Source organism: Trachinotus anak, unplaced genomic scaffold, assembly GCF_046630095.1.
Source record: "Trachinotus anak isolate AG129_WGS33_773 ecotype Australia unplaced genomic scaffold, CSIRO_AGI_Tana_v1 ptg000010l, whole genome shotgun sequence".
NCBI classification, from domain to species: domain Eukaryota; kingdom Metazoa; phylum Chordata; class Actinopteri; order Carangiformes; family Carangidae; genus Trachinotus; species Trachinotus anak.
This window is the reverse complement of record NW_027273861.1, coordinates 908,673-935,466: the sequence shown is the minus strand read 5'-3', so window position 1 is coordinate 935,466 and position 26,794 is coordinate 908,673. Positions and strand designations below refer to the sequence as shown.

The window sequence follows — 26,794 nt, the reverse complement described above, 5'->3', positions numbered from 1 at the left end:
TCCACACAGATTAACCAGAGGAAATTATCCATAGGAATAATTCTCCTATGGATGAATGAATCCACTCAGACTCTCAGGCCTGGAGATTACAGCTGTAAAAAGATGAAGCAGCAGATTCCACAGTACGCCGCTCATTATTCCCCTTTCTCCATCTTGTGATGTGTGCAGGTAATTATTCCTTAGACAGTGACACAATGTTGTACGCTGCACTGTGGGATAATGTGTGTCTACAAATATAAATATAAAACTATAATGTGCACTGTCATAGAAAATGCATGTGACTACAGCAGCTGTAGCAGCTCCTTTTCTGCAGCTCCTGCAGATTACTTGCAGCTGCAGCAGCTCTCAGCTCATGCAGCCAGTTTGCTCTTGCAGAAGCTGGCAGGAGTAATTTTTGTTAAGCAGTTATCGTTTCTTTGCCTCCCTAATGGTGAAACTAAATGAAAATCAGTGGTCCTATTTGTGGTGTACAGAGTGTACTAATCAGGTCCAAATCAGGTTGCAGTCTGATGAAGCATTTAAAGGTTATAGCAGTTTGACTTCATTTGACCAAAAAGTACAGATGATATCTCAAATCTAAGATAGGTTCTGTCTTCACTTCATCTAAATATGATATGTACAAAGTTTGGTGAAACTTCAAAATGGAGGGAAATTTTAATGACAGTAATGGGTGGCGCCTATATCAATCTCTTCAGCATCATCCACTGAATCCAGACACCAAAACAAAAGGTTTTGTAATGTTTGTCAGCTGATCTTTCACCACATGGTGGTGCTATTGCTACCATTGTTATAAAGCTGAAGCACTGAAGTCTGGGGAATCTGTTCACCAAGTTTCAGTTTTGTAGCTTTTTTTTAGTTTTTGACATATTCAGGATGATTCATCATGTTTCATCATTTATCATTTCCCATAGAAAACTATTAAAAATAAAAATCATTAAAAATTCATATAAAACCAGCTGTTAAAGTCAAAGCGTACATCTCCTCAACATGCTGAACATTTTAGATTTGGTCCCATGTTTCTAACTTTAATCATGTAACTAGTAGCATGGTGAAAACATACAGAAGAAAACAGAATAATAAAGATGGAGGATCTCTATAGTTCTTCTTCGAACAACACAACAAAACTCCCGGTCTGCTACAAACAGCAATGGACTACAAAGTTAAAGTAAGTTTTCAAAATATGAATATATTTATCCCATAATCAAACACAGTTCATCACAGCTGTACCTGTGTATATGAGAATTAGTGCGTCATGTTTTCATGACAACAGAGTCACACACACAGCGTGGGTGTCCTCACCTCACTGGTCATCTTGATGAGCAGAGTTGCAGCCTCTGAGTATTTCCCCTGACTCTTGAGGATCTCAGCGCTGAGCAAAGCACATCGCTCAGCCAGCACCATGTTCCTGTGGAGGGCAATTCAATTCAATTCAATTCAATTCAATTTTATTTGTATAGCTCCAAATCATAATATACATTATCTCAAGGCACTTTACAGGGTAAGGTCGAGACCTTACTTTGTTATAGAGAAAAACCCAACAGATCCCACAAAGAGCAAGCGCTTGGCAACAGGGGGGGCTGTTCACATGTTGGACCACAGTCACACACTCTGACAACAACCACAGACACACTCTGTGAAGAGATGAGCTCCCTGACACAGGTGAGTCATGAGCCTTGTGTGTTATACTTTATTAAACATTTTATATTGTTGTATGTCCTCAAAATGTAAAGTCATGGTGGAGAGGGGTTTGCAAGCTTCATGAGAATTTGGACCAGGTTTGTCTCAAGCTCGCCTGATGGGGTCCACCGAGGTAAACTGGTCTCAGGTGAGGGGTCATACAGAGGTCAAAGTGCAGTTTCTGGCTGACTGACTGGGTCAGAAATATAAGACAGAACAAGGACAGTGATGACCACAGCTGAAGTTTTATTGAATTGTTTTAAAACTCTCAGGTGGGATTTATGAACTCAACACCCTGAGAATAACCACAGCTGTACTTGACAGTGTTTGAGTAGTGAGCAGTTATGATTCTCAGTGATGAGCACTGAACATACAAACCGGCAAATAGACTTTGTATCAAAGGCAACACAACAAGCTCCAAATATGTTCCTGGATAACTACTAAATGTAAATACATTTACACACAAAAAAAGATAAAAATATTGAAGATGAAGATAAAAATATTAAGCATCTAAACCTGTTTGGTGCACAAAGAACATTCAGTTTGAGTGTTGCTACTGGCAAACATCATCCAAAAAAAATAAAATAAAAATCACTTTAAACTGAAACAGCAGACAGAAAAAAACATACTTGCAGACATCTCTGTAGGTCTGTATTGCAGTGTCCATGTAGTGAGCTGGATACGGTCTGGCAGCTCCAGCCTGCAGGAAGGCCGACACTGCAGCCATTTCCTGCAGAAGACGAGAGGATGAGGAGAGAACATGTGGACAGATGTAGTCAAGAAATGAGGAGCAGAGTTAACATCAGGATTATGATTTAAAATGCAGGAGTTAAAGTGAGATTGTGTCACTTTTGAAAAAAGAACAAACTAATTCTTCTTCTTATGACTGAAAATGTTGAACAATAAAACTAATATCTGCTCAGAGTTCTGCTGTTACAGGTTTGCTTGTCTGGGGTGACCAGTGGTTTGTTATCTAATGTTAGATATTAATCGACTCAGTCAGTTCACTGACTCTATGACTCTGTTACACCACAGCTATTCAGCCAGAGTCACATAATCTAACTTCAGACCCCAGAGAAACACTGGCTGAACTGTGGATTAGTTTGTTTTAATTGTCTGATTTCTGCAGGAGCACTGATGCAGCTAAAATATTCATGAAGACAATGATTCCTGCCACACGTCACGTCCTGTCCGACAAGTTGGTAATACAACAACAAAACCATTTTCAAGAAACAATAAAAACAAGAAGTCGCAGGGAAACATTGTTATATTATGGAATTTGTTTGTATTGGTTGATTGTTGTCATGCTGTTGTTGATTTTGTGTCATTGGAGCTGTCTGTCTTGCCTCCGTGTAGTGCAGGCTCTGTTTGTATCTGTTTTTGTATTTTGCAGCTGCTGTTGGTTGTATTTTCTGTGCTTTTATTCTTAACCTTTGTTTCTTTAAACTGCCCACAGACTGCACATGAACTTTAGCTTTTCTGGCTAAAATAAAATCATAATAAGAAAGAATGGAAGGCATTTCCTCAGCAGTGGCACCTCCAGAAAATGTTCATGGGGGGGGCCAGATGTAGCCTCAGAAAATTTAGGGGTGGTACACCAAAACCAAAAACCATAACTGAATTTCAGGAATTCTATTATACTGCTGTAGGAAACTGTTCAGGCTACTGTGTATAACTATATCTACATCATCTGATGTACACAAAGTGATACTAGTACAGTGGACATTTAGAGTTCCACAACATATCCTGATTTAATTTATTAATCAAATTGAATTTTTGCTTAAATGAATTGTTATATATCTGGATATACACGTGTTAGGTGATTCAATGTTCTTCAAATAGACCAGTTGTCCTTTTCATTAAAAAGACAAATATACAGCTTTAATTTGAAGGATTATATTGATTGTAGAGAACAAAACATTTACTGTGAACAAGCCTGCTCAAGTTTAGAAACACCACACACCACAAAATGGCAAACAGTCCTCTGGCATCCTGCAGTGCAAGGGCCGCATCATCTAATACCGCTTTCACTTACACTCAGACAACGCAGGTGCATTCACTGACATTTCTCAGTGATATGAGCAACTTTAATTAAAATATTCAGTCTAAAGAAACACAAGCGTTCACAGTCTTGTGTTTCTTTAGACTGAGGCCACTTTTAAGGCTTCATGTCTTCTTCTGACTGACACATGCAGCTGTCGCACATGGTGCTGTGAGTTGATTTAAAATCCTTCAAGTGCAGAGCAGCAGCACTGAAGGGATCAACCTAGGGAATGAGGAGAGGTTGTGCTGCAGGTGATGAGCAGGAGATAAAGATGTGTATATTTAAACCTACAAGAGGCCAGAGTCTTTTGTGGTGCTATAGATTTGGTGATACAGTGACACCCGTGCTCTCTGTCACATCGTCACAGGGTTATAAACCAGCAGCTACCTCCAGAGTTGAAACATGAAGCATCAACAGAGAAGATCTAAACCTGCAGTTCCTCTAATGACCACGAGTCTGGCTCCAACAGTGAGTCAGTCCCCATCAACACATGGTCCTCATTAGGGCAGGTAGAAAGGTGGAAATGGGGGTGTGAGATCTCACCAGTGCCCCTGCAGCATATAGCATCGCCTGGTCTGACAGGAAGTCTTTTTTGGCAGTGTGGTAACAGCTGTAGGCCAGCTCGTAGTGCTGAACCAGGAAGCACAGGTCGGCCATCTTCCTGATCTGCAACTCTGGGGCTTCTGGGGGATATCTGACATCAGAAACATGAAACATCAAATCAGCAAAGTGAAGCAGTTACAGAGAATTCAGAAAGTTTTCAGAGCCCTTCACGTTTTCACACACTTGATTTCCCATAATGATACAGCCAAAACAGAAGTTCAGAAACGTTAGTGGTGTAGTGGTGCGGAGCTTACAGAAGGCCACACGTGCTCTTTGGTTCACTGATGCTCTTCTCTGGACCTTTGCCTCCACCAAACCACTTCTTGGTGGCAGTGAACAGAGACCGGCTCAGACCTTTCCTGGAGACCAGCTAGGGACAGAGAGCCAGATCATGAGTCTCAGCTGTCAGGCTGAATCTGCCTGAGCTGACTGTGCAACAGCTAGTGCTGCTCTCATAAGCCACTGTTTATTATCAGCTCCTAACAACTGAGCCTCAGGGTTCAACAGTCACAGGGTAAAACATTAAGTGCTATTTAAACAGCCACATGGTGGCATCACTGCTCCCAAACAACACCAAAAACTAAATTACCTAACTAAGGTTCATTCTGTCTTTAAGACACCCGGCTAAGAAACAGACAAAGAGACTAAAGTGAATTAAAACATTCAAGTGTAAAAATGTTGCATGTAATTTGCATATTTACTGAATCATACACAGTTGACCAGTCTAATACATCAGTGCTGTTATAACCCTCCTTCATGAAGGTTATAAGATTTTATTGAAACACTTTCACAGAGGTGTTTGTGGTGCTGTTGAACTGTTTTCAGTTCTATTGACATGTCAGTCTACTGTTTTCTCCACCTCATTTTTTTTTATTTATTGTGTATTTGCAGCACATGTGTTGTCAAATTGATGAATTTGTGTTTTGTCTGTGGTTTGAGCTCTCAGGGCTCAAACAGTTGAATCAACACCTCTGAATATCACAGTCATTAAAAGAAGCTGCAGTTGAAAATGACAATGGGGAAGTTGACCCAACAATCTTATGGGATGCCCTGAAGGCGGTGATTAGAGGGAGGCTGATTTCTCACACAGCATTTTTAAAGAGAGTCAGACTAGAAACATATCAGAAACAAATTGAGAAATTGAAAGAACTGGAACAGCAACACAAACAATCAAAAGATTCAGACATACTTAATCAGATTAAAGAAGTTAGGAAAAAAATAGATGATATATTGTTGGAAGAGGTGGTAAGGAAAGCAAGGTTTATAAAACAAACTTACTATGAGGGAGGATCTAAAGCCACTAAAGTGATGGCTAGACGCATAAGGAAACAACAAACAATAATGAATATACATAAAAGGGACCCTGCGACCAATAAAACTCTATATGAACCAGAAGAAATAGAAAAGGTATTTGAGAAATATTATTATAATTTATATTCACAACCTACTACTGTAGGTGAAGAACACTTGGAGATTCTAGACAACTTGGATTTGCCGAAAATAGGTGCAAAGCAGAATGCAATATTGACTTCAGAGATTACAGCAGAAGAGATTCAAGAGGCAATTAGTCGGGCAAAATCAGGGAAGTCACCAGGAGCTGATGGATTGGGAGCTTCCTTTTATAAAACATTCAAGGAAGAGTTAATCCCACTACTCCAGGGCTCATTTAATTATAGTCTCAGATCAGGCAAGATCCCTCCCTCATGGAAAGAAGCCATTATTTCTATTATTCCAAAGGAAGGTAAAGACAAAGAATACTGCTGCAACTACAGGCCCATATCGCTTTTAAATGTGGATTATACCTCAATTATAGCTAAGAGATTAGAGACATTTATGCAGGATTTGTTTGATGAAGACCAGACTGGTTTTATTAAAGAGAGACAAACACAAGATAACATAAGAAGGAGTTTACATGTTATAGAAAATATACAGAGCAAGGGGGAAAGTGCAGTCTTGGTAAGCATAGATGCTGAAAAGGCTTTTGAGAGCGTGAATTGGGTATTTCTGTATAAGGTATTGGAAAAATTTGGTTTTGATGAGGAATCTGTAAATTGTATTAAGTCGTTATATCAGGAACCTACTGCAAGGATTAAAATAAATGGTAGTCTGACAAAAAGTTTCAGTCTGGAAAGGGGGACAAGACAGGGGTGCAACCTCTCTCCGTGTTTGTTCGCGTTATTTATCGGACCATTAGCCCAAATGATTAGGCAGGAGGAAGAAATTAAAGGGGTGAAAATAGGAAGGAAGGAACATAAAATAGGATTATTTGCGGATGACATATTGATTTTTTTAAAGCAACCCAACGAAAGCTTCCCAAAACTCATTAGGTTACTAGAAAATTATGGAAAATTTTGTCAAAATTAATGTCACAAAAACACAGATCTTGTCAATAAACTACTACCCAGCCCAAGAGATAAAGGATACGTATAAACTCAGAAAGAGATGGTATCTATTCAGCAGCCATGTTGGAGAGCACGCGGCCACATGGATGCTGACCATACACATATATTCTGGTCCTGCCAAAAATTAAAAGGATACTGGGACAAAATATGGAGGGGTTTACAAAAAATAATAGGATATGGCATACCAAAAACATGTAAGATACTCTATTTGGGGAATTTAACACAAGATATAATACAAAAAGAGGATGAGTATCTTGTTAAAGTACTGCTGTCAGCCAGTAAAAAAACAATTACGAGAATGTGGTACAAGGTAGACCCACCGACTGAGGAGCAGTGGATATGCACTGTAGAAGAGATTTTTGTAATGGAGAAAATCGCTCATAAACTGAGACTACAAGAGACACAATTTGAGGATAAATGCGAAAAATGGACTGATTACAGAAGACGAGAAGAGGACACCACCATTGCCACTGAACAATAAGGACATTGATATAAGGATGAGTGTTTAACCATGTATGTATGATGTGCCCTGACACTGTAATTGTTGAAAGAAAAATTGAATAAAAAATAAGTTACAAAAAAAAAAAAGAAGCTGCAGTTGGACCAAGAGATTTGTTGTTATTGTTCTGTGTCTCTGATAATTGAACATGTTTCAGGAGAAGTTGTAACTGAACAAATTTTGAAGTTTGGAGTTTCAGTCCCGTTTATCACAATCAATCAAACAAGTTGCTGTAAATACATCAATTTCAATTCAATTCAATTTTATTTGTATAGCGCCAAATCATAATATACATTATCTCAAGGCACTTTACAGGGTCAGGTCAAGACCTTACTTTGTTACAGAATAAACCCAACAGTTCCCACAAAGAGCAAGCGCTTGGCGACAGGGGGGAGGAAAAACTCCCTTTTAACAGGAAGAAACCTCCAACAGAACCGGGCTCAGGGTGGGCGGCCGTCTGCCTCGACCGGTTGGGTTTAGGAGAAGATAGAAAGAGGGGGAGGGGGAGGAGAGGGGAGAGAAGAGAGAGAGAGAGAGACCAGGAACAGCTGTGTCGGTAATGCAAACATCAAGGGTCAAGACTCAGAGTTGTACCTGGTCGTTGAGCTGTCTGATGTTTTTCTCGATGTGTGGCAGGAGGCCTCTGAAGGTGAACTCTTGGATGAACTGTCTGATGTGGTCGTGGTCATTCAGGGTCAAACAGGCCCCGTGGCTCCCTGCTCCTCCCGCCGTGCTCTCTGGGTCTCTGGCTCCTTTCTTCAGGTCAGTGTTGACAGCACTGAGCATGTGCAGGCTCCCCTCGCCACTCTCTGCATCCAGCTGGAGAGGATGGCTCTCCAGGCTGTTGGAAACTGCGTCTGGTAGGAAACAGTGTTGAAACTAAGCTCACTCACAACACAGTGACCTTCAGTCTTCACTTGATTCATCTGAGCTTTCATTTGTCACAGAAACAAACTCAGAGCAGACGAATCAGAGGACTGGACACAAAACAAGATCATCAGTGTTGTTAAGAGCTACATGTTGCTATCATTAGCTGGCTAACTGTTAGCATCACTGTGGAGCGTATCACAGCAATGCTAGTATTTGTTGGCTCTTGTGTTCAGAGTAACTTTATTCAGTTGTGTTTCTCTTCTCAGAGGCCTCTTGCACTGGGCCCACTGACACCTTGCTGAGAACAGGACAGGAGGCCTGAGGGGAGGCTGATGAAGTGTTTGTCTTGCTGGTGGTCTAGTGCAACTGTAACGATGGTCTACAGAACCTTCAAGGAGCTGATGAGGTGACGGACCTTTCTCTGTGGAGTGAGGGCAGTCCACTTCAGCTGCACTGACACTGTTCTCAACAGTAGCGCTGTTCACAGCTACATCATCCAGCGTGTCCTGCAACAGAGGTCACAGTGTTAACACAATACACGTAACAGACTAAAGCTCTGCTGAGTCGTGTGCTGATGTGTTGAGTCCTGTTGTTACTGCTGCAACTAGGACCAACTGAGCACTGATGTTTGTTTGATCAATCGCTCCCTCCAAAAGATGAAGGTGGTTCTTCTGCATGTTGAATGTTATTCAGTATCAAAACACAAGTGGAAAACACACTGGCTTCAGAAAGCAACCAGACCCCTTCACGCTCTGCACACCTCATTGTGCTGAAAATGTGTTTTCTATATAAGGTGCCACAACTCACATTGCACTTGAAGACACAAACCAAGTCTGATTAGCTCTGTGTAGACCTCTGTAATAAAAATTGTGCTGAGGCTCAGGGTGTGAAGCCATTCCTCAACCATTCCCCAATCACAAACTGAGTCAGAACTGGTCAAAATTACAGAGGTCCTTGAAAAAAACCTGATCCAGAGAGCAGGACACCGACACTGGCACAACGGTTCACCTGTCAGCACAACAGTGAGCTGAAGCACACAGCCTGGACACCACTGGAGTCTGTCCTTGACTGGTCTGGCAAAAGCCCCGGATAAACTGCCCAAATCCAGCTAGTCCAGTAATCCAAGTGAGTGAGAACTAATGTTTGAACAATGTGGGAAACACATTGTTGTGGTAAAAATTTGCACCTCCCCTCACAACTGCAGAGTTTTTTTTTTCAACCTGCTGTCTAATATAAGTGAAGGAGTCTGAATCCTCTGATGCCACTGTAACGTTACAACACAGGCTGTGTACTGATTAAACTGCCCTTACTTGCCAGTGTATTATTATAAATGGAAAAAACTTTAAATTTCTGTCATCGTCTATTGTAATCACATTAAATAAATAATTAACTTTCTGGCTCACCATTGGTCCATTTCCTCCTCAGTCAGAGGCTTAATGTGGGTTTTGTTTTACATGGTTTTATTCCAGAGTTGAACTTTGTTTTGCTGCAGCTAATGACGCTGGGCCACACTCAGTCACCACATGTGGAGGAAGCTACAGTGCTTACCTGGTTTTGCAGATTATTCCTCTGCAGGTACTGACTCCAGGGGTCCGGGATCTGTTCATCTTCTGCAGCTGAGGAGGTACGAGAGTTCATTTTCAACAGATAGCAGCCCTGAGGACCGTACCTCTGTTTCATATCCTCGTACACCACATCTGCCCTGGAGAGGAAGCGGGAACAAGACCAACTCTTACTAAAACCAAACCACCAGAAAGAACCATGTATTTTGTAAATTCACCAACAGTAGTTCTGTTTAAAGAGAAAAAACACAGTTGACATTGTTGACTCTTCAGTGGTTTTTTTTAAATCCTGAGTTGAAATGAAGAACCTGTGCAACAAAACTACACTAGTAGTCAAGTAATTTATAATACTTTAACAGAGAAAAGATAACATGAAATATTTCAGTAATGACAGCCATTTACACCAAAACTAACCCCAGCAACACAACCTCAGATGGTTAATGGTGTTTTGTACAGTGCTACAACACAGATCTGCAAAAATCTACACAGGTGTATAGTGGAGCTTCTGTCAGTACCTCTGTTCATCGCCCTCGCTCATGTCATGCAGTAAAACGTAGTACTTGAGTGTGTTGGGGATAAACCACTTGGGGTTAGTGTATTCCCCGCTGTGCTGAATCCTGTGCTGCTCCTGGGAAAGCTTGAGGAACTGCTCCACAGGGACCGCCTCAGTGGAGGACACCACCAGCAGGCCTGTCACAACCAGGACGTCAAGGACACAACTCTGAACCACATGGATCCATCAGAGAAGAGCAGACACACTGAACCAGGAAGGTCTATGGGAGTAGAGGACTATACTACCACTACTACTACTAGTACTACTACTACTACTACTTATTATCAGTATTATCATTTTTATCCTCATCCTGGAACTACAGGAAATACTTCACTTTTTGCAATTGTTATTTCAATGGGCCTCCATGTCGCACAATAACAATGTTTGTGGCACTAGCAGCTTTTCATGTTTAGTAAAACTTTATTGTACGGCTGAACAAATTAACAACAAAATCTAACTGATAATCTATTTTTCTGACAAATACTGCAATTTCATCTGTAAATAATTTCTTTAAGGGTCCCATATTTTACTCTTCTTCTGTGTTTTATTTGAAGTGTTGAATTAAAAGTTCAAACTTCATTAATTGTACTTTTTGCTTTGCAATACTATGACTGTTATCATTAGACTGTTTTTGGAGTGTCATTAGACTGAAGTGATACTTGGTTGATCACATATTAAGCTGGCAGATAAAAACAAGCAGCAAAATCAGGTGCAAATATGTCATACTGTGACATTACGACCACGACCACTTACGAGACAGGAAGTGTACAGTATGTCCTGACGGCTGGTTTTAAGGCTCAGTTTCTGAATACAGGCTGTGTGCATTTCTCTGTGGACTGAGGCTTTCACAGTATAAATATAGAACCTAGACCTGCTTTATAATCAAAAACACATGGACATCCACCTTTATACACCATGGGACATTTAAAATAAACTTCACATCTGTGTTTGTGGCAAACCTAGCCTACATTTATTAGGACATTAAAGTAGTTCCTGATTAGAATAATTTCAATGATAACAACTACAGCTGCTTAGAAAACTACTGAGTGATAATGATAAACTGCTGGAAAGTCACATCTGAAAACTTTGATCATACTGTTGACAGCTCTGCACTTGAGCTGCCGAACTGAGTTTAGCTTTACAGGCTACAGAACGAGCTAATGTTAGCATACATACTGATAGCAGCTGCTTCACAGCCCAGAATCCCAAAGGTCCAGATCCAGAACTTTTTAAGACCCATTTTCTCAACCAGCTTCTCACTGAGAGCTGTACGGTTGAAGATGAACACACGATCATCTGCCAAGGTTTGAACAATTTTCATTTTTTCACAGGAGAGATTTATTATACATTTTTTCAGCTTTCCATGGTGATTTGAAGGTGGTAGGAAAAAGTGATGTCACATATTTCTGTGCACTGAACAGGACTAAGCAGCATTTGAAACCCTTATGATATTTGGGACCATCCGATTATTATAATTCAATGTTACAGATTGAATCTGTGAGGTGAATGAAATCACTGAACCGGGACATGAATCTAATCTTAAAAGTGACCTGACCAGAGCACGGTGACGCCACATGACCAGTGGTCAGCTTTGTCACTGTTTGAAGGATACAGGCGAGGTAGTGATTGAGGAACTCGTGGTCAGAGGCAGGCATCGTTTGCAGGAAGTTCTCCCTGTAGGCTTCGAACCAGGGCGTGGTTGCTTAAAAACACAAAGACAAAATGAGATCATCAGCCACTGTTTAACGCTTCATGTTTTTCCTGTCTACCTGAAGAACCACTGCTTTGTCTTTATGGTTTTGATACAGTGGGTCCAAAGGTCTGAAACTTGGTTTCAGGAAGTGGTCTCAGACTTTTGGACCCCAACCCATCTGAATGACACAGGCCCATTACTGCTATAATAGCTATGTCACATTTTCATCAACATAACACGAGGACACTGTTCTTCAGAGCTGTTGATGAAATGCAATTTCAAGGATTGTGTTGCAGCGATTAGGTTATCCAACAGCACCAGAAGAGCTGTCATTAGACACAACACTGCCTGCATCATATTTTAATATAGTATTATAATTTATTATATGTAGAGTATCGTTAAACCATCATCGTCATAACTATTAAACATCAGAAAAGGGATCAATTGATAATAATCAATTATTTGAGATGAAGCTCATAAATATGCCTTTCATTGACATTTTATGGACTGGTGAGTCCATAAAATGTCATAACAACCTAAACAATATTACGTTCAGTTTAGAAAACCAGATGAACACCAGGATCTGAGGTATTCATGAGGTCTGTACATTTTCTCACGGCAGACTCTTCTTTTATCTTTTTTAGTCTACCTGCAGGAAACGGTCATATACACATTTAATGTATACATGGTCTGTACATCTGGCCGCAGGTTGGCAGTCTCTATATAAACAGAAGAACCACCAACTACCTTACAAAAAAAAAGCAGAGATGCCCACAAGACATGGCAGCTACTGGAAACTAGAGGGGGAGGAGTGGGACGGGTGTGGAGCTGAGGGGACTGTGACTATCCACACGAGCCATGAGGTGAGGTGATACCTGTGCAGTGCTGGGAGGTGCTGACTTCCGACAGTGCGTCTCTCCAGGCACTGTACCATGGGATGCTAGCTTTAAGAGAGTGATCTGACAGGTGGAAGCAGAGAGCCAAGGTAATGTTAGTAACAAGCCATTTCCTTCAAGGTGTCCTCATTCAACACGAGACTTAACAGATGATCAAGAGAAAAACCAGGAAGGAGGAGCAGTGAGGTGTGAAACTGACTGTCACAGTCACATCAGCTGTTAGAGTGTAACTATGAGAAATGCTAATTGTGTCATTTTAATTTCCAGCAGTGAACAGACTGAAAAGTGTCAGTAATTCTCTAACAAATCCAGTTGTGTTTTACACAGTCCAGACTTTGTTCTTCAGGCTCTTAGCTTCAGAACAGATTTTATTTCAAATGTAATGAGCTTGAAGAACAAAACATGTCACTGAACAAATAATTCTGGTCTGGACTGTGTTAAAAAAAAAAAAAACCAGAACACCCATCTCTGCTTAGCTGTCTTGTGTTTCAGCACAGCAGTTGGTTGTTGATGGTTAATGAGGATAAGGTTGACCTGAGGAAGTTCTCATAACTTCAGCAGACTTCTCTGAACAAACTGCTGGATACCACAGCGTGAGGAGGGGTCTGACTCATCCTCTCTCATCCTCCCTCTTCTCATCATGGGGGACGCCTCATCAGTGATGATGGAGACCACAGATTTCAGTCTGATTCCTCTCTCCTCGTTAGGACCAGGTGTACTGTCAGTACTGGACTGGCCTTCAGAAAAATCCTTCCTCTGTGCACGCGGAGGTCTCACAACACTGAGAGCTGGGTATTATCACTTATATCAGCTGAGTCCACTGCTGGGCTGACGCCTGGTGCCCTATGGCAGCATCAAGCTGTAACTGGACGTCTTCTGCTAAAACTTCAGCTCCTCTAGGAGCAGTTTGAGCAGCTGCTCTCAGACTCCTTTCCTTCACACATCCCTGCTCTGTCAACAGCTTGTTTTGTTTCTCCAGAACCCACTGTGTCTTCAGCGAATGCTCTGGTGCAGGTGGTTGAGCTGTGACGGACTGGGAGAGGACTGGTGTGGACTTCAGAGTGTCTGTGTTCTGTTTTGTGATGGTGTTCAATGTTGACAATTTTTACAGCTGCCACAGACTTGAAACAGGTCAGACTCGCTGGCCTTGATGTGTTTGATGTACCGAGAGCAGCGTACCTACCTTAGTCGCCATGGTTACTATATTAACAGTCATGGCTTGGTTATGTTTAGGAAAAGATGGTGACTTGGGTTAAAATAAGTACTTCCTCAACATTATACGATCTTTGTTGTCATGGTTACAATAATAACAACGAACGGTCATGGATAATAGAAACAACATAAACTGCTACTGTCACATGGGAATCGAACACTGCTCTCCTGTGTCATATTCCTGTGTTTCACTCTGCAGATGCGGAGCTGACGACTGCACCTTCTACTTCTTTCAACTGTTTTTATCATTAACTTTCATTATATACAAAAAGTACAGAATTTCATATCATTGTCTTATCAGTAGAAAACAGAGCAAAGCAGGAAATTTTGCCTGGTCTTAAGTTAAACTAAACTCTTTGTTACATCTGGTCAATGACTTCACTGGATTAAAGTTAAAAAGTTTATATTTTACTATAAAAAGGTATTGCCATGTTTTACTTTATGAATCAAGTGTCAAGTATGAAAGTCATTAAGACTCATGAAAATAAAGACCTCAGTGGTCTTAGTGTGTTTCCCTCCATGTGTTAAGAGTTTTGACTGTGGACATACGGTCCACACCAGAAACATCTGGACAGTTACACAGGCTCTGAGCTTCAGCACCATCCATTTGAAATGAAAAAAAACAGGTAAGTGATCAAGTCTCAGCTTTAATATGAATTGTCAATACTCAGACGCAGACGCAGCCCCTTTAACTCACAGTAATTGGACACTTGGCTGTTTTTTGGGCCGCTGTGTGTTGTTTCAACATTAGTCCCTGCACATTGATGCTCACATGTGGCTCAGTGAGAGCTGAGATCTGACTTTGAGACTGAGGTGGAGCTGAGGGGACATGTGTTTGTCAGACAGTGCTTCTCCCCAGACAGGTGCAGTTTTACAAAGGTACTTAAACTGCAACTGGGACGAGGCACAAGCATAAGGTCATTGACTGACTGCAGTCTTACTCTGAAACATGTCCACTGATACATATCTGCGGATCTTTATAGGCAGATATACAGTGCACTCCCCTGATGTGGTGTATATACCATATACCTGCATATACAGACCATAACAGTGACATTAACTATCACATAGACTTGGTAAAAACCTAGTATGTGGCTGGATTGTACGCGAGTGTTAAACTGGGCGTTCGTGTGCTCACTCCTCGTCTCGGTCAAAGCTCAGTTATGACCTCATGCTACAGCACAGAGTCTCTCCTGTGCTGCGGACAGAACTGTCAGCTAGTGTTACCCAGTACAAAACCAATAGTTCCTGTGATTCAGTTCCCACAAACACCTGACACCAGAGCTGAGACTATCAGAGCAGCCAACGAAAAAGAGTCAAAGAGTCCCCCCCCCCCCCCCCCCCCCCCCCCCGATGATGTAATTGAAAACTGATCATGCCAAATCACTTTAAAAGAGAGATGGCCAATGGGAAAAGTCCAACACTCGGCTGGCTGACCAGTCACAGACACGGAGGCCCCGCTGCTGGAGTCCAGCCAGCAATTCATTCAGCCCAGTGCCTGTTGTAGAATTTGATTTTGTCAATAAAGGAGAAACTCTGTTTACGAGGCAATTATCATTAACTACAACATGTTTATTTTTCAGCTGCATAATGCAAATATCTCTGTATGCAGAGATCCCTTTAATAACTAAATGTGTGATTGTGTTATGTTTTCTGGTTAAAAAACGTAATTAACAAAGAATCCACCTTAAAAGTCCAGTATCAGTCCGGCTCTGGTCTTACCGCTGAAGTTGAGGTCGTAGTCTCCTGCCGTGATCACGTTGGTCACAGTGCCCTCCTGTGGCTGGCAGGACAACACCACTTCATTGAGCAGCCGGTGCTGGGCGGGGCTAAGTGCAGAAGACGTTGCATTTGGGCTCGTCACCATGTTGTTGACAGAAATACGAAGGTTCTTCACGACCTGCACCTGGTTGTTGGGGTCCCGGATGTGACCTAGAGAAGACAAGAACACCAGTGTTCAGTCGTCAGGGACAGTGAATCACTGCAGTGAATCACATTCAACTCTGAGAAACTGAAATTTCATAGACTAAACAATTAATCAATTAACAAAAAAAATCAATACATTAGCTATAATCAAAATAACCATTATTTAGGGTTAAGGCCTACGAGTGTCAATCACAGGATGATACCTTTCCCTGTTGCTCGTAGCATTAAAAGAGCCATGTTCTGAATAAACACCCTGGTCACTTCCACATTAAGTCATGGGGGCAGTCTTAATAGGTCACCAGTGATGACTTAGACATGGCACAGGTCTGTTGTTACTGAATAATGTAAAGACTGCAGCAGCACAGAAGAATCAATTGTTGGTGTCCCTCATCAGTATCATACCCCCAAACGTTTTCCTACAAAAACATAAGGAAGACACTGATGTTAGTTGTTCTTTCTCGTGAACGCTGACCTGAAGATTTATGTCATCTGTTCTGGTCATGACCCTGAACTCACAAATTTTGGCAAGATGTTAGTACATTTACAAATATTGATACATTTCCCTTCCTTATGAACATGTAGTTTGGTTTTTAACTAATTCCTCCATTAAATCTGATGAGTTTATATTAGTAATCTGATTGTATAAGTGGAAAACACACATTCATAAATCTAGCTTTTCCAATCACAGGTCATCATTTTCAGTCTTAGAAATTCATATCAGCATAATCGAACTATGTGGTCTAAAAGGACGTTTAAAATATATTCTATTAATTTATTAAGTATTTAGTTTAAAACTCTTGTCTTTATTTCATTATTATGTGTGATTGTTCAACAAAGTTTTAAAAATGTCCATTGACAGCCTGGACAGACTGAGATCTTTTGATTATTCACACTGATTAATTACAGTTGGCAACAGTTTAACATAATAGTGATTTATACCCCAAATAAATAATTGTCCATCACAATTCTTGCCCCCACTTGCTGCAGTTGTTTTCTATGCAGGCAGCTGGTTTGGAAAACAAGTGGCACTTTTTTCATTCAAATTCACACACCAGACTACACTACTGCTGAATGTCTAGTCCTGAACTTTTAAATCCAACACACCGTCCTGAGTGACTCTGGCGGTTATCACAGATAACTTTCTAATGACAGAATAAAAACTGATACTGAGGACACTGGCAGGAGCAGGTTTTATGGGGGACAGAAGGGAGGAGTCAACCCAGAGGCAGGTGGAAGTAAAACAATGTGCTCACTGAAGGTTACATAAAGCTGATGAATTATGAAATGAGGGAGTGATTTTAACTTATCATTATAGCAAATAAGGAACAATCTACCAATTCATATGCATGGTGTATCCTGTCAGTAGCAGAAAACAGGACTTGACCTGGAGATGATAAAAGTGTTTAAATCTAAATGCAAAACAATTATGAAGCTGAGAGGCACTAAAAGTTGTGTAACTCGACCAAACAGCTGCAGCAAGTCTCTCCAATGTACGCAGGCAGCAGGAAATCAAGAGTAATATCCACTGGCTAACAAACAAACACTAACTGTCTAACTCTGGTACAGGGGGGAATCTGGTGAGCCCAAAGTTCCTGCAGAAGTACAGTAGGTGTCAGGGCACAAAGTATGTACAAGAGCTAGGGGTGGGCGATCTGTCCAAAAGATCATACAACAATATTTGGGTAGAATCGCAATCAATGATCTGAATCATGAATATCTCCACAGATTTAGTTGAACTCATGTGGACACAAAGTCTGTCATTCAGCTCAAGGCTAAAGGCCCAATTCACAAATTTCTGCATTCTGTTTCTGCTCCGATTTTATTCTGAAAGTCCTGACTGGAATTTGTGGTTTATATCTTTCTGCAGGTCTGACGTTTCTTTCAAATATCTGTTTATTAGGCTAATGCTTGTGGTTCCCAAGGGGAAATGGGGCCCCTGATGCCCTGATTTCCCCTCATAGTGGCATATTTTATAATGACAACTATAAACCTCCTTGAACCTCCCATACAGACACTCTACAGTGCACTGCTGTTGCCCTAAAACCTCTGCATGTGAGGCGTTAAGGGAACATATGTAAGTTGTGGCATCTACTGATAGTTAGTTAGTAGTTAGATAGTTTGCCTGAGGCCCTCCAGAGTCTAGGATCGCCACTGTTCACTCCTGTCACCACCTGCACACTGACTGCGCCATAACAAGCACCACTGCTGTGAAAAGCAGCCCCTGTACATCTGACAATATTTTAATGATAAGTCTAACCTTAACCCAAGACATACCCTAACCAGTCATCACTCTCCATGTCTTCACCTGGACTTCAGGAGGTGCCTCTCACGGCAGGGGTGCTTATTATGAGAGAAGGTGGAAGAAGACGGGTGTATGTTACACTGGCAGAATATGCCAGTGTAAACTATATTTATGACGAACTCACAAAAATACTGGCGGTAAAGGTTGGTTCGTTTGTTGAGGCCGGCATTAGCACAGACTGAAGGCTGCCGGAAAATGTCCGTCTTCACTGCACCTTGCTGTCACCGTCCTGCTGTCGTCCACCTCCCCGTCCAGGCGCACTTCATCTCGGACCGAGCCTGTATCGTTACCCTTCATGTTTGGACAGCAACTAAAGCGCATTAGCCAATTAGCTTCTTACTGCTTCAGCTATTTGTTGTTCGGTCTGATACTCCAACACCAACAGTATTATTGACCGGCTGCCTGAAGGTTTTCCTACAGACCAGCTCGCTGGACGGTCAGGTGTCACTCGGCCCTCTCACATAAGAAGTCTGGGCTCGTATGTCCACCTGTCAACGTACAGCTGCTTAGTCACAGTCCGGTCGGCTAGCCGTTTGCTAGCGCGAAGCTAATGTCAACTATAACACACCTTAGGCTAAAGATGCTAGCTACCCCACTACAGCTATGAGACTGACAGTCGGTGGACACTGTGGGTGGGAAGCAGCTGTCCTTACCTTCGGACGTTAGCCTGCAGAAAGGCCTCAGCAGCTCAGCGAAATTCAGATTGTTCTTGCGAGTCACTCTCTCCGCTTCTTCACTACATAAGACGGCCACCATCGGGACGAACGAGTCCTGAACGAACTCCTGAACGGACTGAACACATTGGGCCATGGTGGACCAGCTAACAGTCAAAACCAGCTAATACGCAGAACTGAGTCGGTTGTCCTATAATTAAGGAACTCTGACTATTTCATTGCTGAAGACAAGCCCTCCTCTCTCTGCAGAAAACAGCCATGTTGAATTCGCCAACCCACTTCCTGTGTGGAGCTGAGACGGTCAGGTGACGCCTTGCTCCGAGGATGGACGAACACTTCCTTTTCCGTCCCGGTTGTTTGGAAACATAACGTCGATGTCATCTGGGGGGCAGCAGATTTAACAAACCCTGCACCCAACCCCGAACACTTACCCTGAACCACAAACCCTGCGAGTTGTAGGTTGATCAGAGTTTGTTCAATCAGCCATCATCAATAGAGCTCCGATACTCCGAATCACCATGGCAACGGATAAATAAAGAGCAGAGCCTCCATTTTAATGTAATGGAGCTGGAAGTATTACTGTGTGACATTAAAGCACATTTATCTCTCCAAACACAGCAGCTGCAGTGAAGGAGCTTTATTGATTATTTACAGTGTTTACTACAGTAATGTGAGGTAAACACTGAGTGACCACCTGACTGTTGACTTATCTACACTCAATCCCCCAGAATGCCAGAAGTGAAAACTGAATTTAGAAATATTCGCAAATTTGTTAAAAAGCAAGAACTGAAATATCACATTGACATCAGTATTGAGACCCTTTGCTATGTCACTCACATTGTAATGACGTTCCACACATGGTGCATCTGCATATACAGATCAGCAGGAATTAACTGAGCACGTCACATGGTTTGCACTGGAAACAGCAGACTGCCCATCCTCTGCTGGGTGTTAACACATCATATTCTCTTCCAGTCGAACGCTGACACATATGTACAGTACTCCTTAAAGTCAGGGCCTCTCTGCCTTTACACTATTGGCTTTAACAAACCACAAGATCGGCGTTTCATCTCTGTCTCACACTTTAATCCAACATCAGCAGCACTGTAGAAACTTTATTTACAATACAGTCAATACCATTTGGCAGATACCATGACTCAAGTATAAAAAAGCGATGACCATTTGCCAGTCAGACGAGCAAAAACCTGGTTTAACATCCAGGACCCAGTCAACGCAAACACTCGACACAGCACTGCTGAATACTGAAACACTACTTAATGTTTCCAGGTATAAAGGCAGGAATGTGGTGTTTTGTGTTTTGCTGGAGGCACACATTAAACAGCAAGTGTCCTGGATGATTATTTGATGTTGCGTAATATGCGCCGAGAATGACTGGTCTTCATGGCGGCCAGAGCAGCCTCCAGTGTGGAGATGAGGTGCAGCAGGGTGCTGGGGTCTGTCTGGAGGACCCTGACGCTGTGGTCGCTGCGGCTGTCGGGTCCTCTTGTTAGGAGCAGACGCATCGTCAGCATGGGAATGACCTGCTGACGGACTGACCGGCTCGCCAACTGGTGGGAGGGAGTGAGGGTGACCACAAGAAGGAGTGACAGAAACAAAAGATGTCAAAATCTGAATATTAATAAACTGAACTTTCAATAGCTCAAAGTGCAAAAAAACAAACTGTAGCAACACAGGTTAGAAAGTTTTTCAAAATTAACAAACACAATTACACAAAAACTCTGAGACCACTTCCCCATCCACTGTATCTACAACATTATCAACCTGAACAGTAGATGAACAACAGTTTCTAAACTGTGCAGCATACACACATAAACACACACACCTGTACATCCAGTCTCCACTCCAGGTTGTGGTATGCAGGCAGGTTGGAGGGCAGCTGACTGAGGATGCTGCGGATCTGACTGTGGTGCTGCAGGTAGAGCTGCAACAGAAACACTCAGGCTGAATCCAACATCACCGACTGATGAACTCTCCTCAAATTATCTCCTCACATGAGAAAAACAACAGAAAACTCACCTGAAGGAGGATCTGGTTAAGCTCATCACCAAACCCCAAAGCTAACACAGAATCCAGGAAATCCACCTCAGAGATCTACACACACACACACACACACACACACACACACACACACACACACACACACAGTTGATGTTTGCTACAGCTGATAAAACATCAGGCTCACTAGTTTTTGCTATTCTACAAAAACAAATACCACACATCACTAAATATCACAGACTAAAGGAACAAAGTCATCAATAATATTTTTACAACTGTGCTTGTTGTACTATGACGAGTCAGAAAAGTCTGCTGTGAAAGTAAAAGCTGAAGGAAAAACAGTATGTTACCCTGTACATACATTCACCTGTGAACTGAGTCTCACTTTAAAGCTCCATATTTTAACTTCTCCTGTGTTTTATCTGAAGTGTTGATCTCCATCAGAAGATATATTTGTGGTTTTAAGAACCAAAAACCATCTCAGTGTAGTTTTACATCTCCTCTCTCAGGCTTCTCTCTGGAGCTCTAGTAACAACAGGTCAGTCAGCCAATCAGAAGAGAGGATCTGAGCCTCCCTCCTGATTTGCTGACTGCTTTATGAGTGATCCAATAAAAATATAGCAGATTTCAGGTAAACACTCAGAGAAACCAAATCCTGCAAGGTTGGATGGTGGGTCCAGGTGGGCGGGGCTTGGGGCATGGCTGAGAGCAGTGACTGCTTTGTTGTGACATCACAAAGTTCCAGAAGTCCTGACGGCTGGTTTTAAGGCTCAGTTTCTGAATACAGGCTGTGTGCATTTCTCTGTGGACTGAGGCTTTGATACTTTCACAGTATTAATATAGAACCTAGACCTGCTTTATAATCAAAAACACACGGACATCTACCTTTAGACTGGATGGACCTTTAAAGGTGACAGTAATTCACCTGTTGACCTTTACCAATGATTTCTCTCAAATCCTTCTTGGCCCTCCTACTTGTTTCACATTATGACAAAAATGTATCTGAAGAAACTCTTGAGTGTGGAAAATGAAACTGGTTTGTTGGATGGATCTTGGAGTGTGTGTTGAAGTGTCAGCATGTGTGTTGAAGTGGCAGTGTGTGCAGGAGTCACCATGTGTTTGGAGCTCTCTGTCATCAGGAACATCAGGCCTTCCACTCCATGCTGCACCATATCCACGGGAACACTCAGCTTCCCTGAAAGAAGTGATGCATTATGAGTTTATTTTGGTCCTGGCAGGTAGTTCGTCAGTAAGCAGCACATCTGTATATAAGAAAATACCCACATGGTTTATTCAGTTCTGTTGAACACCAATAGTAATTTACTTAAACCACTCTTATTATCATGTGCACTTTTGTCCTTTTACCCAATCACTTTATAAGGAACACCTGCACACCTGCTTATTCATGCAGTTATCCACTCAGCCAATCACATTGCAGCAGTGCAGTACATAAAATCCTGCAGATCCAGGTCAGGAGCTTCAGTTCATGTTCACATCAAACATTAGAATGAGGAAAAATGTGATTCAGTGACTTTGACCGTGTCCTGATTGTTGGTGTCAGTCTGAGTGCTTCTGAAGCTGCTGAGCTCCTGGATTTTCACTCACAACAGTCTCTAGAGTTTTTACTCAGAGTGGAGCCAACAACAAAATATATCCAGTGAGCAGCAGTTCTGTGTTGATGAGAGAGGTCAGAGGTCAGAGGTGAATGGACAGACTGGAGCTGACAGAAAGGCTGCAGTCACTCAGATAACCACTCTTTACAACTGAGCTGAGCAGGAGAGCATCACAGTGAACCTGGAGGTGGATGAGCTACATTGTCAGCTATCATTGCTGACAATGTTCATCCCTTTATGGCCACAGTTCACAGGATGGCCACAGGATAATGCTCCATGTCTAAAGTCGTCTCAAACTGGTTTCATCAACATGAAACAGTAAGTTCAGTTCAGTCTCCAGACCTGGATCCAGTAGAACCTCTTTGTGATGTGGCAGAACAGGAGACCTGCAGCATGAATGTGATGCAGTCATGTCAACATGGAGCAGAGTCTCAGAGGAAAGTTTCAACATCTGTGGGTCCAGGACATGAAGACCTGAGGCTGTTTGAAAGCACAGAGTGCCCAAACTTTTGTACAGGACACAAATACTTTTAATTCTTTTATTTTTTTAAGTTGATGAAATAAAAAACTAACTGTGCATTAAGGTTTGAAGAAAGGCCTGTGTTAGCTGCAGGCCTTGTTTTTACTTTTCACTTTACAAACTATTGGATTTTCTCAAACTGCAGGTAGAATCAAACATGAAGGACGAGTTCAGTGAAGCTCTTTTTAATGCTGCAATCTAATACACCCAGTGTCCACTTTATTAGGTACACCTATCTTAAAGCTATAACTGTTCCACATTCAAATGTCTAAAAACAACCAGACCTCTGTTCTATATTTTGTTGAGTTGTGTTCTTACATCATCACAAATGTTTCCATCAATTCTCAAACCGAAGAAATCTGTGACTTTAATCATACGCTCCGTTTCATTGGTTGCCTGTCAGTGATGTCATATCCTCTGTGTTCATGTGTCAGTGTTGCGTTTGTCTGACAGAAGCTCAAACTGACTTATATCCGGTTTGAAGTCACATTTTTCAGATTCACTTCTTACACCTTGGTGGTTTGTATTTGAACCAGATGAAGGATTTTGAAGCTAGTGAAGTGATGTTAGACAGCTCAGCTCCCAGCCGCTCAGAGATGTCCTGGGTTTGCCAAAGAGCATCAGCGTATTGCTGATTTTTAAAGTGAAACTGTTTATTCAGTGTTTGTATTGGGTATAATCAGCTGGTGTTTTTTCCTATGGAGAGGAGGAGAGTTCAGCTCCAGGTAAAAACCTCCTGAACCACTGACAAAAGACCAGGAGAAGATGACAACTCCCATGATCCCACACTATGTCATCACCCAACAGCGTCTTTTGTTATTGTTTTGAATGACAGGCCAGTGGCTGCAGAGGTTACTGACTGTGTTTAAACTAACACAGTCTGCAGTCTGTGACGGCCTCACAATAACTCCAGTCATCATGAAGCTTCTAATGGTTTTGTTGAAACTGTTTCAGAGGTGTTGATTGAACTTCATGGTCATTCTGGAGGCTGTAGTATGTGGAGCTGTTCAGTTATGTTGTTTTACATTCAGAGCTCTTTGTGCCCATTCACCTTTTATCAACTGAAGATAGACTAAATATCTGGAGCATTATTATTGTGGGGCTGTTGCTCAAGACTGTATTATCTCCAGCACAATGTACCTAATAATGTGATAATAATGCTATATATAGCTAATAAGCATTTATAGCATATTTCTGAAGCAACAAACCATGAGAACACTGCAGCACTACATGAACACAAACTGTGTGTACAGTCTGTGTGAATCAAGATGAGCAGGACTGTTCTGGAAATGTCTGTGACGCTGTTTTAAACCATCTCACCAGTGACTAGTTCACTCCCACAGTTTACACAGAGTTGACCAGTGCTTTCGCAGTGGACCAATCAGCTGCTTGGTATGGAGTATGTAAGGAAAAAGTCTTACTGGCTGCCCCCTCATAGATCTTGGGGCTGCTTCCTCTCCTTAGAAACTCCAGTGCAATGCGACCAAACTCTCCAACCACTGAAAACATACAAACAAACACACACACATAGACACATATGTTCAATTTATTAAACATAAAAAATCCATCATTATAGTGAATTCATATTTGAGGTTATGACTGTATATAGCCAACACCACTGTTATTATCATTGTCATTGAGGCAGTGCTTCTGATACTGGGAGCCACTGAGAGCTTTAAAAGCAGAGGCCTTGATGTCAGCCACATGCTTTTTTTAATCATAATGAGTTGGACTGGAACAGTGACTCACACAGTTTCTAATGTTCATGTTCCAAATCAGGACTGTGCCTCAGTTTCAGCATCACATCCATCTGTGGGGGTTCAGAGATTCTCTGGATCCCAAATACACAACTGTATCATACCAGTATCAACTCGGCTAGAAAGATGCACGAGTGCATGAAATCTTATTTTTCTGCCTCAAACAATAAAAAAACAAACACTGCGTACAGAAAATTCACACAGCTTGGCTTCTCTGACTCTGTCCACACCAAGAGAAAGACAAACGAACAGCTAATGAACACCAGCTCTATTAAAGCACATTAGAGAAAGCTCCTGAATGTGTGTTCAAGGGCCCTAAGGAGGAGGAGACTCACATCCTTATTGTGGAGAGCTTCCTGCTTTACACCTATGGACCTTTGATCGACGTGCTGAACCAACGTTACTTTATTTCCATCCCATATGAAGAATGCAAAAAGAGGAGGTGCTCAAGGAACTACTTGGTGCCAGACCCCCCCGGCCTGTTTGATGGCCATGTCTGGCCCATGTATTTGAAACACAAGAAAACTTCGACCAGTGACTGCTTTGTTGTGACATCACAAAGTTCCAGAAGTCCTGACGGCTGGTTTTAAGGCTCAGTTTCTGAATACAGGCTGTGTGCATTTCTCTGTGGACTGAGGCTTTGATACTTTCACAGTATTAATATAGAACCTAGACCTGCTTTATAATCACAAACACATGGACATCTGCCTTTAGACTGGGTGGAGCTTTAAGTATTTTCAAAGCAAGTACTCCAGTATTTTAACTTGTATAAATGTGACAGAATAACTTTGACTTGTATTGCAGTAATATTAATATACATCAGGAGTGTCTATACTTTGACTCCAGTAATGCAGCTGTGTACTTTGTCCACCTCTGGTCACTGAACTGCGAGTTACCCTGACATCAGTCATACTCACACAGTGTACACATTACACACATTACACAGTTTGTGCTGCTGATATGAAATGTTTTCTGTGAAATCACGCTGTTGTCAGTGTAGCCGACCCCGGGTTCAGCATCAGTCATGAGTCTGACAGTCACCAGTTCATCACAGGAGGAGCAGCTGATCTGCTCCGGAGACCAGAGATTTACCTGCGGTGTCGACCGTGGGCAGGAAGGCCAGGTGTTCTTTGTGGTCTTCAGACAAAACCAGCAGCATCCTGAACAACAGCGTCCTGCTCAGCACCACAGCCGCAGCTCAGACACACTCACGGACACACAGACACCGGAAGACGATTTGGAGTTTTTTTTCTTCTTCGTTGTTGTCTTCTTCTCCTTCTTCACCGTGAGGTCGTTCTTCTTCTTCTTCTTCTTCTTGTGTATCTCCGGCAGACTCGATGCTGCCCCCCCTGGTTTGGGGCGTGTCTGTCCTGCTGCAGCGATTCATTGACGGACGCAGCGGCTTGGAGGCCCGGGCGCCATGAACCAGCGCACACGCGCTTTGTTTTTTTCTCCAACGTCTTTACTGAGCAGAGATGTCACACATAACGGAGAACAGATAAACACATGCAGCCGTCATTAAGCAAGGCAATAATCGAGCCGGGGGGAGTGATCTAAATAAAAATATTAAACAAAGGACACAGATCCATGGTTTTTGCAGCTTTTTTTATTTTGGGGGTTGAAAATAGTTTTAATGTCCTGCTTGGTCTCATTTTCAAAAAATTAAAAAAAAAAAAGGTTAGAATAGTTGAATTTAGATTTATGGATATGAAATTTTGCTTAAGTAATCACAAAATTTAACAATAGTAATAATAATAATTATTATTATTACTATTATGTTGTTATTATAATTGTTAAAGATATCAAACAGCACACCACATTAAAGCATATTTTCCCAGTAGAATGAAAAGTCTGCATCAATGTTGTCAACAACATATCAGGAAATATCTTTCCAGAATTTGTTGCCAGAACAGGTGTAGTGTTATTTCTGGTACATTTCACACAGGGAGCAATTAACACAAAAATTCTTTTCTAA

The 26,794-nt window shown here is 41.9% G+C and overlaps 2 protein-coding genes across 3 annotated transcripts in view; both read right to left on the bottom strand.

Moving 5' to 3' along the window:
• The window catches only part of trappc8 (trafficking protein particle complex subunit 8), a 39,125-nt gene extending 19,702 nt beyond the window's left edge, over positions 1–19,423 (bottom strand). The window contains exons 1-12 of one of the 2 annotated variants that reach the window (XM_071486760.1): positions 18,893–19,423; positions 15,734–15,943; positions 12,779–12,862; positions 11,823–11,912; positions 10,173–10,347; positions 9,644–9,797; positions 8,511–8,601; positions 7,820–8,082; positions 4,579–4,694; positions 4,265–4,415; positions 2,307–2,407; positions 1,300–1,405 (exon numbers count right to left, since the gene is read on the bottom strand). In XM_071486760.1, coding sequence (XP_071342861.1) covers positions 1,300–1,405; positions 2,307–2,407; positions 4,265–4,415; positions 4,579–4,694; positions 7,820–8,082; positions 8,511–8,601; positions 9,644–9,797; positions 10,173–10,347; positions 11,823–11,912; positions 12,779–12,862; positions 15,734–15,943; positions 18,893–19,049 — 1,698 coding nt within the window. In that variant the 5' untranslated portion in view covers positions 19,050–19,423. The remainder of the gene's footprint in view (positions 1–1,299; positions 1,406–2,306; positions 2,408–4,264; positions 4,416–4,578; positions 4,695–7,819; positions 8,083–8,510; positions 8,602–9,643; positions 9,798–10,172; positions 10,348–11,822; positions 11,913–12,778; positions 12,863–15,733; positions 15,944–18,892) is intronic. The other variant, XM_071486761.1, reaches the window with a different exon arrangement.
• A 561-nt stretch (positions 19,424–19,984) lies between these two features.
• commd2 (COMM domain containing 2) lies at positions 19,985–26,143 on the bottom strand. Its single transcript, XM_071486763.1, has 6 exons — positions 25,912–26,143; positions 24,484–24,561; positions 22,042–22,124; positions 20,951–21,025; positions 20,757–20,855; positions 19,985–20,481 (listed from the first exon to the last, which is right to left on the bottom strand). Exons 1-6 carry the CDS (start codon positions 25,976–25,978, stop codon positions 20,272–20,274), a joined length of 612 nt encoding a protein of 203 aa, XP_071342864.1. The 5' UTR covers positions 25,979–26,143; the 3' UTR covers positions 19,985–20,271.
• Positions 26,144–26,794: the final 651 nt, after the last annotated feature.